Raw genomic sequence first — 12,818 nt, 5'->3', positions numbered from 1 at the left:
TAATTTGTTCTACCATTCCCCAATTGAGGGGGACCCACTTAGTTTCCAGTTCTTTGCCACCACAAAAAAGAGCTGCTATGAATGTTTTTTGCTTATATACATCTTGTTTTTTCTATTGCCTTAGTGTGTGACAATTTTTTTAAGTTTTATTGATGATTTGTTTTCACGTTATAAACATTTACAGACTACACCCACTCTTGAGAGGTATCATGGAACAAAATGAAACGGTTAAGTAAAACTAGCAATAAAGCTATCTCATCTGAAAGTGCATGCAACATTTCACCTTTGTAGTATGCCCCCACCTCTCTACTTAAAAAAATTTTTTTTTTAGTTAACAAAAATCCAATTTTCTTTCCCTCCTATCTCTGACCCTATTGAGGAAAAAAGAAAAAATAAAAAACAATTCCTGGTAACAAATTTGCATGGTCAACTAAACATTGACTGTACACAAAATTATGTATATCTCAATGTACACAATAATTTTATCACCTCTCTGTCATGGATAACATGTTTCATCACCGGTTCTCTGGAATCATGGATGATTATTATATGGTTCATAGTTCTTAAGCTTTCAGAGTTGTCTTTAAAGTGTTGTCACTACACAAATTATTTTCCTGGTTCTGCTCACTTCTTCAATTTATAAATATCTTTCAAATGTTTCATTTTTGTAATGTTGATGTTACAGTACAAATTGCTCTGGCTCTGCTGATTTCATGCTACATCAGTGCAAACAAGTCTATTCATGTATCTCTGAAATCATTTAGTTCCTCATTTCTTACTGCACAATAATACCCATTATATTCATAAACCACAGACTATTCAATTCCTCAATTAATGGCCATCTCTTTAGTTTCATATTTTTTGCCACCATAAAAAGATAAAAAAAAAACCAATGTAAATATTTTTATAAACATAGGACCTTTGCCTCTTTCTTTTGATTCTTTTGGGGATAGGCCTGGGTGACTTACTCTTGGGAGCAGAATAGACCAGTTTTATTATTAAAGTTTCTTTCTGCTCTGTCAGTCTATTATCTAATACACTAAAAACTTAGGTCTCTGGCAAAAAGCATTCATTTTTAGTTTTGAACTAAAAACTGTATGTCACCAGAATTAAGGACTGAATGTTTTGGAGGGAAAAAGTTAAATTTAATAGTTGTTGATTAGAGTTCATACAGTTCTGTTTTTGGAAATACTGTAGATGTACGATAGAGATTTTAAGATTTCTAAAAACCTTTCAGAGACTTGTTTATCATATAATTTCAGAGACTTGTTTATCAATATTTCATTCTGAAGCTTGGTTTCCTGGTCAATATTGATTTTGTTTCTTTTTTAGTGATTAATGTTCGCTGTTTGTTACATGTTCAGAAAGTAAAGCAAGCAAGCACTCATGATGCTGAGAATTATTTTGTAAGGTGAAGCCAGTTGGAATGGTGTGGCCTGGTTAAATGTGTAATAAAATGCACACATAAAATGTGTACTAAAGGTCACAGATCAGAAGCGGCTGTTTGCTCAATGAACCAAGAATGAACTTTGCTTCTTACTGAATATTTATTTTACCAGCTGTTTTCACAGTTCATTGCCAACAAACCTGGGGCTCAAGAGTAACAAACAGAAGTGTTTTTATACCTTTCTCTCTTTGACTTACTCTGTGATCCATTAACACCATCTTCCTTACTGTTTGTTTGACATCTCCTGACTGTGTATTTTCACTTGCTTTCTCCAGTGCCTGGAATTCTCCCTCTCTCTCTTCATCTTTGCCTCCATTTAAAATCTTACCTTCTATAAGAAACCTTTCCTGGTCTCCCTTAATGTTAGCACTTTTCCTCTGTTGATCATCTCGAATTTATCCTGTATATATCTTATTTGTGCATTATTGTTTGCATGTTGTCTCCCCCATTAAATTGTGAAAAGAGATTGAGGAAAGCGATTTTTTTTTAACTTTCTTTGTATCCGCAATGTACAAAACAATGCCTGTGACATAGTAGGTACTTAATAAATGCTAGTCCATTTGACTTGAGATTAGATGAATCCTAAAGCCCTTTCCAACTTTTGTATTTCATAAAGCTATAAGTTACTGATTAAATTATTTATGGAATACAAATACATAAAATAACTTAAAAATGATTGATGGGTCACCATAGTAAGCATAGGAGTTAACCAAAAAGGTACCTGGTCTAATAAGCAGAATACCATTTTTACTGGAGAAAGTGGAATAAGCATATTTCTCTGCAAAATACCTTCCAGATCCCCTCATCAATTTAATACAATTTAAGTTGGTGGCTAGAGAGCAAAGCCATGGATATTCACAGTTCTAATGCAGGAGATGATTGGTTATATGATTTTGATAGATGAGACACATGATTTACTTTTTAAAGGAACAACCCTTATAAACAACATCATCAACAATAAATTTTCTCCAGGACTAAATCCAAATGTAGAGTTAACATTACTGAAGATATGTTCCCACCTCCTTTTTTTTTTAAAGAGTCAATAGATTACATAAGTTGATGCAAAATAATGTAAGAAAGCTAGAAAAACAACATGCATATTGACTACAACAATGTAAATGGAAAGAACCATTAAAAAAAATCAAAAAAGGAATGATGTTGCAAAATTATAAATTTACTCCAAAGAAACAATATAAAAAGACACCTACCCCTACTCCTTTGTAGAAGTGGGAGGAGGGGTTTATAGCGAAGCATTGCATATAACAATTATATTGATCAGTTTTGCTGAATTTTTTTTTCCTCTTCTTAGTCTTTTGTCTTTTTTCAAAAAACTTTTGTGTCATGAGGCATGATTTCATTGGAGTGGGAAGAGAAAGGATACAGGGAAAATCTAGGGATGCAAAAACAAAAGATTAAAATAAAAGCTATTTTTAAAAAAGAAAGAAATAAAATGAAAACCCACCATGGTGGCACATGCCTGCAATCACAGCTACCAGAGAGGTTGATGTTGGCAGATAGTTTGAGCTAGGCAGTTCTGAGTTGCTGTAGACTATGCTAATAGAGTGCCAGCACTAATTCAGGCCCCAATATGGTGAACCTCTAGAAATGAGAAATCACCAGACTGCCTAAGGACAGGTGAACCAATATAGATTGGACATGGAGCAAGTCAAAGCCCCTTTGCCATTCAGTGCTAGGACAGAGCTAGTGAGTAGCCTCTGCATTTCCAGCAGGGGTAAGTTGGAGAAAATCAGTCTTTAAAAAAAAATTAAGCATTATATAAATGTTGGGGATGGGGGAAGAGTCAACAAAATGTTTGTATTACATGTAGATTTATTTTTTTAAAAAATGAATTTGATATTACAAAGCAGGAAGAACAAAGTAGTGACGCGTTACAACAAATTGGTCTGTTTGACACTATTGAATAATGCCAGGGGCAGAAAATGGGAGTGTGAGGAGAAGCTATGTGTATGAGGGACAAGCCATCCTGGCATCCCAGTGACACAATAGCACAATGATAAAGAGATCTATATACTTAGCTAAGCTTTTCTAATAGACTCCACAATAGTTGAGTGAAGTCACGCATGTGTGTGTGTGTTCTTTTAAAGAATAAATATAAGTAAATGAGCCAGATTCTCCAAGTAATTAAGCTACTGTCAAGTCACAAACTGAGTACCTTTGAGAGCCACATGGATTCTTTGTGGCCATCTGTCAACAGGCCACATCACAGAATGAGAAAATAAAAATATATAGTGGACTGAAGGAATGATAAAATAGTGTGCTAGGTGTTCCAAAAGGTAGTACAGCCTCACCAAAGGTTTCTGATTTGGGACCAGGGAATATAGCTTAAGTCCTGAGAAAATAATGTTCATTGTATTGTCTCTTGTTCCATAAGGAGCTTGAGAGAGATGGGGATAGTATCTTGAGACCCATCACCATTACTGACACAACCACTCACAGCTACAAATGGTGGAGATAGTAGTGCCACTGTTGTGTACAAAAAATACATATTCAGTAGCTATAATAAGCCAACTGAACTCTTAGAAGCTGCACAAGTACATTTCCAACCACTAAGGTTTCTGCCTGCTTTCCCTTACCTGATATGGCTAGAATAAGTTAACTACACAAATCTTATTGTCCTTACTGGGGAGTTCTATGTATGCTTCAGTGAAATTTGATGTATCCTAATGATGCTAGCTCACATCACAGTTTAAAATGATCACTTAGAACACAAAAGGAATTTTTATTTCCAATGTCTCAGTTCAGTAGTACTGAACTAGAAGACAAATGGGGTTCCTCTTTGAACAAATCAAAGATATGAAGTTAATTAACCCCACAATAAACTTCTACAATAAATAGGCATGATTGACTTGTAGGTCTTTCCACAAACAATAACTTATTAAAGTCATTCAAACTGAGGAAGGACCACATGGGATTTATTTAGTGAGTCTGTAAGGGTCCTTGGGATTCCACAAGTGTGAGGAAATCCTGTTGAGGAAACTTCCTCCACCAGAGTACATCAGCATTTTGTCTGGAATTCAGTCTTAGAAAGTTGCCCAGGGCACTGCAAATGACTTAGCCATGGTCACACAGCTGAGATGTGTCAAAGGAAGGACCTGAACCTTAGTCTTTCTGCTGGATTGATTTCTGACTCCAAGATCAGTCCTCTCTCCACTCTAATAAGTTGACTCCCAAGATTTGGATTTGTTTTTGTAGGAAGTACATGAGTAACTTCTTTTTTGCTCTTATTTACTTTATACAATTAAAAAATAAAGAAACCTCCAAGTTAGAAGCAAAATAATATAATCTTTTTAACTTTTGTTAACATGCTGATGCATTGTGGAATGTCGAAAAACCACTCTTTAGTCTCATTTCCACAGACTCTACGTGAGCACATTAATCATCAAAAGAATTAACATCTGACTTCCAGAAGATTTTTTTAATTTACTTGTTCTTCTCCCAAGACAAAGAAAAAAGGAAAAGCACTGCTACATCTCCTTTGGCTTTATCCCCAGGACTGGAACAATGCATACTCTTCTTACATATTCATACATGTGTAAGACATTAGGAGCTCCTTCCTAATGTTGTGCTTAGTCCAGCGAGTTTCCCTGAGATATGAGTGTCACATGGACAATTCCCAATTCTGCTTTTGGCTGAATGTTTCCAATCAACATGCTAATATATAGTGCACTGGGAATAGAACTCTATATAACACTTTTTTTTCCGTGAAATTTAAAGTTCTCTCACAAAGAAACATGGCAGGAAAAAGAAATCATTCTTCTTGATTAAATATTGGCAAATATGTTTTCAGCTTCAAAATGTCTGAGATTGGCTCCTTTCTGTCTTGATAGAAGCTTAGTCCTGTGATAAGTTCAACATCGGTGACCCGGGCTCTATGAAGCCTCAGCAGCTCTTCCACCCACAAGGATTCCTGCTTTCCACGCTGTTGAAGCAAATAAATAATCAAAGGAGAACCAAAAGAATGGTGCAAATAAAACATACTTGTAGAGCACTCCAACTTATTATTTGGTGTGACCAACTCCCAAGCACCTATGCTTACATGGCATTATAAGGGAAGGTTATAAGAGGCAGTGTGGAGCAGTGGAAAGAGTCTTAGATTTGGAGTTAGAGGAACTGGATTCAAATTCTGGTTCTACCACTTATTACTCACGTGACCTTAGACAAACTCTCTGGAACTCAGTTTTTCCAACTGTAAAATGGTTTGTACTAGATGACTTAGAAGGTTCCTTTTAGCTCTAAATCTATGTTTTGGTGGTCCTAAAATCAGTTTAACATTGTCCTTTGCCCTCAAGAAGGTAGCAATCTAATATATAGCATACATATTTCATATAGGCGGCGCTTGATAAAATGTTGATTGATTGATGTATAAAAAGGACAATAAACATGAGACACAGAATCAATTCAACTCAAATACAACAAATATTTGTTAGCAAATTACTGGCAATAAATAAATGGTCATCTGTCCTAACTGAGGGGTTGGATTGGATGATCTATGTTACCTTGGACAAGTAATTTAACCTTGCTGGGCCTCAGTTTCTTTATCTGTAAAATGAGAGAGTAAGAGTAGAGGAATCCTTATCCCTTATTTCTAAATCCTATGACTTCTGAAGTCCCTCTTAACTTTAAGATCCTATGATTCTAACCTCTAAAATGCCTATTGTGGTATCAGCCCTCTGCTTATCAATGGGAGAAATACAACGTTTATATATGACATGGTTCCTGAACTCAAGGTACTTATGGTATAAGACACATATAGACATACACAAATAACTATAGCACAAAATGAAACATTAAAAGGAGATTTCAAAAATACTATGTGAGGTCTAAGGGAAGAAAAATCATTGTTGACTTGGGGGACAACAGGGGAGGATCAAAGAAAACTTAATTAGGAGGTAATATTTGATTTGGGCTTTAAAGGATGACAGTGTAGTATAGTGACTAGAGTTCTGAGACTGGAGTTAATAAAATCTAGGTTCAAATACCATCTCTGACTAACTAACCATGTGACTTGAGACAAGTCATTTCAGCTGTGTGTATCAGACAAATCCCTAAAACTTATTTACCAAGTCACAGATGGCTTCCTTTCATTGGTGGGGCAAGTTCCCATGCCAAGAGTTCCAAAATCAGGAATCCTCTACATTTAAAAGATGATTAAAAATTCCAAAAATGGAGGTGGCAAGATAGGGCTTTCTAGGGATAGAGATCAGTGTAAACATTGGCACATGCTTGAAGGATAGTCAGTAGGCAATCAGGCCAAAGTGGAGAGTATTTGAAGGGAAAATGTATGAGATAAAAGTGGGAAAATATAGGACTATAAAGGATCCAGACTTCAAGACCAACTACTCATTAAGCAACAGGAATGCACCCATTGAAGGGTTTTGAGCAAAGGAGAATCATAACCAGACTTTGCATAAGAAAAAATAAGTCTTAAGAGTCTTATGAGGCTTGACTGGAGGGAGAAAAGAAGGAATTAGAAATCTCTCCTCTCTACTTAAAAAAAAAAACCTCACTGGAATCTATCATTCCCTCAAGCTTTCATTCTAAATCTCTTCTCTATTTCTCAGCCAAACTCCTTGAAAAAGTTGTCTACACTCACTGTTTACATTTCCTCTCCTCAACTCTTTACAATCTGGTTTTCTATCTCATCCCTCATACATGTATAAATATATTAGCATATATGATATACACATATATGAATACATTTATACATATAATCTGATTTTTTATTATTATTTAAGTTGCACTAACATTCTATTATTTTCCTATGCCATAATTTGTCAGTTATTCTCCAATTGATGGGTGCCTACTTTGTTTCCTGTTCTTTGTTACAAAAAAAAAAAATACTACTATAAACATTTTTGTATTAATGGGTCTTTTCCCTCTTTCTTTGGGGTATCAGCAGAAACTTTTAACTCTACACATACAAAACTAAGTTTCTTTTCTTTTCCCTAAATTTGTTCTTCTTATGACTTCTGACCTCACTCTTACTTTCCATAGAATCATCTAATCCCCCATGTTTGAAGCCTTGGTATTATCTCTGATGTTTCCCTTTTTCTTATTTCTTATATCCAATTAGTAAAGTTCTGCCACTTCTAAAATATCTTTTTGCCCACTCACACCACCCCAGTATAGGCTTCATTAGTATTTACCTGGAATACTGCAATAGTTTTCTAACAGTTCAATCAATCAAAAAGTATTTATTAATACAATGCACCAGGCACTGTACTAGATTCTGGATACACAGGTACAAATAATGAAACAAGCCCTACTCTTGATGAGTTTACACTCTACTAGAGAACCCAGTAAATATAAAAATATATACATATAAATAAAAAGTGAGTATGTACATGCAAAAATGTGTCCCTACATACATATATAACTAGGTGTACATACATCTTATTTATATATAGTGTGCGCATGTCTATACACATATATTTGTGTACATATGTAAATATAGGCATACATGTATATATATGTATATATATAAATATATGTGTACTTATTATCTTCATTAGGTCCATGAACAAGGTAAGACTTCACTTAGTTAGGGCAGCTAGGTAGCACAGTAGAGAGAGCTCCAGGATTGGACTCAGGAAGACGTGAGTTCAAAATCTGGGCTCAGATACTTTCTAGATGGATAGGACACTTAACTTCTGATTGCCTCAGTTTCCTCTACTGCAAAATGAAGATAATAATAATACCTACCTCCCAAGGTTGTTGTGAGGATCAAATGAGGTAATATTTATAAAGCACAGTGCCCAGCATATAATAGATGCTATAAAAAGTTAGCTATCATCATTATCATCATCAAAACAAAGATAGACAACTTGGTGAGAAGAAGTTCCAGTGATAGAAATGGGAAGAGATGACAGGGACTGAAGCAATACAGCAGTTTGAATATAGTCCCCTGAAGAATGGTAGAAAAGGAAGGTACCTACTTCGTGGTTGTCAGGAGAATGGATCAAGTAATCCATAAAGTTACATAAAAGACACCTATTATAGACTCATAGACTCTCATAGACAGTATGCAGCCATTGCTGGATGCAAACATCATATAAAGACCCATAAGATAGCAATCTCTTTATGGTTCCAGACCTCAGAACCAGAATTAGTGGGTCAAAAATATAGGGAAGCAGATCGAGGCTCAATATAAGGAAGAACTTCATAAATTGTGGTGGTGTTGTTCAGTCATTCAGCTGTGTCTGACTCTTTGTGACCCCATGGACCATAGCACTCTAGGCCCTTCTATTCTCTGCTATCTTCCAGAGTCTGTCCAAGTCCATGTTCATTGCTTTCATGACACTATCTATTCATCTCATCATAAATTAGAGCTGTCTAAATAGGGATCTCCCCCTCCCTCATTCAAATGTAAATATTAAAGCATAGGCCAGATGAATTTGTGGCAGAATATTATAGAAGACATTTCTACACTGGAAGGGAGATCAGAACAGAGAGACTCTACAGTACCATTTCAGGTCTAAAAGATTTAAATTATTCAGATTTAGTGTTTAAAAAGTAAGATGACACTCACAAAAAGTTTCAAATACTCAATCAAGAGAAAAAGGAAGTAGAAGAACAACGATCTATATTTTATAAGAATCAGACAGAAAGTTCATTTACAATGTAATTTTAAAATTATAATTAGTTGACATGACAATGTTGAAATGAAAAATACATATTTTTAAAAGGGTAAAAAAATACTTCAAGTGTTTCTGGGATTCAACATTTAAGCTATCCTGCTTACTGAATTTTGCACATTGAAGTCTCATTTTTGTACCTTGAACTTGGGATATGTGGATGGTTTCCTAGCTGGCTATAAGGATACCATCTTTAAATAACAATCAAAATCTACCTATTACTTCCTTCTGCAGTGATCACCTAGACCCAGGGCTGTACATAATTATTCATATGTAATATTTAAGCAACCAAGTATACTTACAGTACAACTTTCACTGTTGTCTGTCCTGTGAGGGACAATAAAAGCGAGGGTCTCTAAAGAATTCTCACACCGCCAGGGAGTCTGGGTTTTATTTTTGCAACTTGTTAACACAATGAAGTAGTGAGTGGGTATCAGGACTTCTTGATTATTGATGAGTTTGCTGTTTCTGCATAAAAATAAATAAATAGAAAAGGCTGTGTTTCCTTAGGAGAGAAGAAATACATTCTTCTTTATTGTTGTGCCTGAGTTCAGTGGAGTATGCTTGTAAAGTCTACCTAAACTCACATCCTGAAGCACATGAGCCACTTTGACAACCTTTGCATAAAAAACAAAAAGTAACAATTTTCCAATATGGTAGGTCTTCTCATTCCTCTCCAAGATGTATTCTGGACTTCCTCCACTAGGTTCCAGCAGTTCATCCTGAAGCTCACTCTAGCCCCAGAGTTCAGACATTAGAAATTCTTCACTCACTCCTATGGCCTCCTTCTGATTGGATGGCTCCCCCCAGAACTTCCATGCAAGTAAGGTATACAGGAAAACCAAAGCGTCATTCCTCTTCTGGCTGCACTCAAGATTACCTGTATTATGCTCCCAAGTTGGGTACCCTCATCTGCACCTCCACCACCATACCTGTGTTTTCAGCTTTCTCTTATATGGTATAGCCTCCCATTAAAATATAAGCTTTGTGAGGGCAGGAGCTGAGTTTCTAGTCAGATTTGTATCCCTAGTGCTTAGCGCAGAGCCTGACATATAATAGTTGCTTAATATATGCCTGGTGACTGACTGAGAGTGCTATGCCATAACAACAAAAAAATTTATGATTAGCAGATGGTCTAAATCAACATAATCTGAAGGATTTTATTCTCTATATAAGTATGCTGCATTGACTATCATATGTTTGTAGACAATAAAAAATCTTCAGATTATATTGGCAGCAGCATCCAGGTGACATCAAGAGATTTGGAAGAAGGCTCTCAGCAAGTTGGGCTGACCCTTTGAGGCAGATTTGTAGGAAATAATAGACAAGTCACACAGGATGGGTGGGAAGGGGTGATCTGTGATCTGTCTCATGGGAGGGAGTATCCACACAGACTATATCAAAACTATAGACATAGATTATATCTGTGGAACCTAGAAAAAAATCCCCTTCCATTTCCCTAGGTAGATATTCTAGAGCTATCATGCACCAAATTAAAACACAAGCTAATAATCTAATAAAAATATTCTAAGTCACCAAAAGCATACTTAAGCTTATGAAGGAAGAACTTCATACATGAAAGCTGTCTAAGTAGGGAGTTCCCTTCTCTCTTTGCTGCAAATATTCAAGCACAAGTCAGCTGAACACTTGGTGGGGTATTAGAGAAGACACTTCAAGACTAGGAAGGAAAACTCCATGAGGAAATGCCACATACCCTGTATACTCTAGCCAAAGGTGGTTTGAGAAATGCATGTGAATTTCATTTTCTAATCATAAAATTCCAAAAATACTAAAATCCAGTTATAAGTGTATTCAGAACACTCACACAAAATGCAACCTGGCCTCTATAGAAAAGACATGGTTTTATAAGCAATGATCTTTTTTTCTTCTTTATGTACCTAAATCAGGCTTGTTGATGGCTTTTAAGTTTTTAATGAGGAATTAATTTTTTAAAAAGAAAAATTAAGACCAGAATCATAGACGTGTGAAGTGTACTCACTAGTAGAATAGAAACATTGGGATTCAATCCAAAGTGATAATGCCTGCTTAATACAAAACAAAAATGGAAAATAAGGGAAATTTTTCCTTCTTGATGGAAAAGGACAGAAAATGAATACACTACAATCAAATGTACCAATGTAAGTAACACCTGCTCTGACACTTAGTCTTAGAGAGTTGTCTAGAGTATTGGGCAGTTGGGCGACTTACCTCAAGTATGTGTCAGAAGTGAGACTTTAATCCAAATCTTTCTGGCTCTCATGCCTTTTGGTTTTAATTTAAAACCTCTAATTTCCTTATAGTTTCCTACTCAGTCAAAATAAATAATACTAAACAAAAGCTTTATATTTACATTGGATTTTATATTTTTCAGAACACTTCCATATCTATAATTTTATTTGAAACTCATAGATTGTTATAAAAAGTATTTATCCTACATAGATTTATATACTTACTTCCACATAAAGCAAAAGAAACAAAGCATTCAAATATTTATTCCCTTTTCTTATACCTACTATGTTTATGCTTCATAAAAATCTTTATGCCCAAGATCATGGTTCTTTTATTTAATTCAATTTTATTTTATTTCCAGTTCCAAATTTTTTCTTCTCTTTTCCCCTCCCCCACCTATTGAGAAGGCAAGAACAAAGCCCATTACACATATGTATAGTCATGCAAAATAAATTAGCCAATTTCCTTTATTTTTATTTATTTATTCCTTCTTTCCTTTTTTTCCCATCAAAAGTGCATGCTGAAAATTCTCACTGATTTTCCCCTTTGGTTTTTTTTTTTTGCTGTTAAGAGAAAGGGCTTCATTTTCAGATTTCTACCATAATTAATCATTAGCTCAAACACAGATTTCCATGTGTTAGTTACATGTATCTATCATGATTTTTTTAAATTAATTTTTAACTAGCCTCAGGATTACAAACTGTTTTTCAGTCAAAAGTAATTCTCGTGACTTTCCTAATCTAAAAATTCAGTGCTTCCAAATTTATATAACACCATTTACTTTCTAGTATACTTCATCAGTTATCACCTGAAATTAAAGAAAAATATGTGCTTGTCTTTAAAGAAAACAATAAAAGGTAGGAGTGAATGTCTGGAAAATAAATCACCTCTTTACTTTGAAAAGTTAGTCTAACATAAGGAAAAGTCTACTGGACTTTTAAATTTCCCTAATTATAAAATTTTGCCTTTCAAAACCTCTCCTTCTGAACCTTCTTTTACTGTCATCATGATTTCTGATGCTGTTGGATTATAGGGAGCGGACCACATATGCGAGTGATTAGAACTGGGCCCGAGGGTGAAGTCCTTTCATGAAAAAAGGAAAGAAAGCACCACAGAAGATAAACCAGAAGCCAGGTCAAGTCAGGAGCAAGAAGACCAAAGTCCAAAGAACAAGGTGGCAACTAGTACCAAAATAGAGGTTTCAAGCTAGGGATAGCCACATGAACTAAGACACAAGAATCAACAAAAGTGTAAATAAAAGGAGTTTGTCTTACACAATCTTCCTGTTCTTCTTTAGAGGTCAGTCTTCTTCCTCACTGCCTTCTAGCTCTGATAGGGACGTTATAGGATTCCTACTCCCCAAAATTCCTCTCCAGATTTCAAAGATATTATTTGGTGGGGCAGTGTTGATGGAAAACCTCTTTGAGCTGTGAGATATGCATGAAGTAAACAGTCTCCCATGTTCTTTGCTTAGACCTATATCCAGG

At 35.3% G+C, this 12,818-nt stretch overlaps 1 protein-coding gene across 2 annotated transcripts in view; it reads right to left on the bottom strand.

Moving 5' to 3' along the window:
* Nucleotides 1-3,257: 3,257 nt before the first annotated feature.
* Nucleotides 3,258-12,818, bottom strand: part of ENPP1 (ectonucleotide pyrophosphatase/phosphodiesterase 1) — a 107,717-nt gene continuing 98,156 nt past the window's right edge. For both annotated transcript variants that reach the window (XM_027848597.1, XM_027848598.1), the window contains 2 exons: nt 9,405-9,570; nt 3,258-5,387 (listed from right to left, as the gene is read on the bottom strand). In XM_027848597.1, the coding sequence (XP_027704398.1) occupies nt 5,217-5,387; nt 9,405-9,570 (337 nt within the window). In that variant the 3' untranslated portion in view covers nt 3,258-5,216. The remainder of the gene's footprint in view (nt 5,388-9,404; nt 9,571-12,818) is intronic.

This window comes from Vombatus ursinus, unplaced genomic scaffold (genome assembly GCF_900497805.2).
Source record: "Vombatus ursinus unplaced genomic scaffold, bare-nosed wombat genome assembly UNPS02006779.1, whole genome shotgun sequence".
Classification (NCBI taxonomy): domain Eukaryota; kingdom Metazoa; phylum Chordata; class Mammalia; order Diprotodontia; family Vombatidae; genus Vombatus; species Vombatus ursinus.
This window is presented reverse-complemented; position numbering and strand designations above follow the sequence as displayed.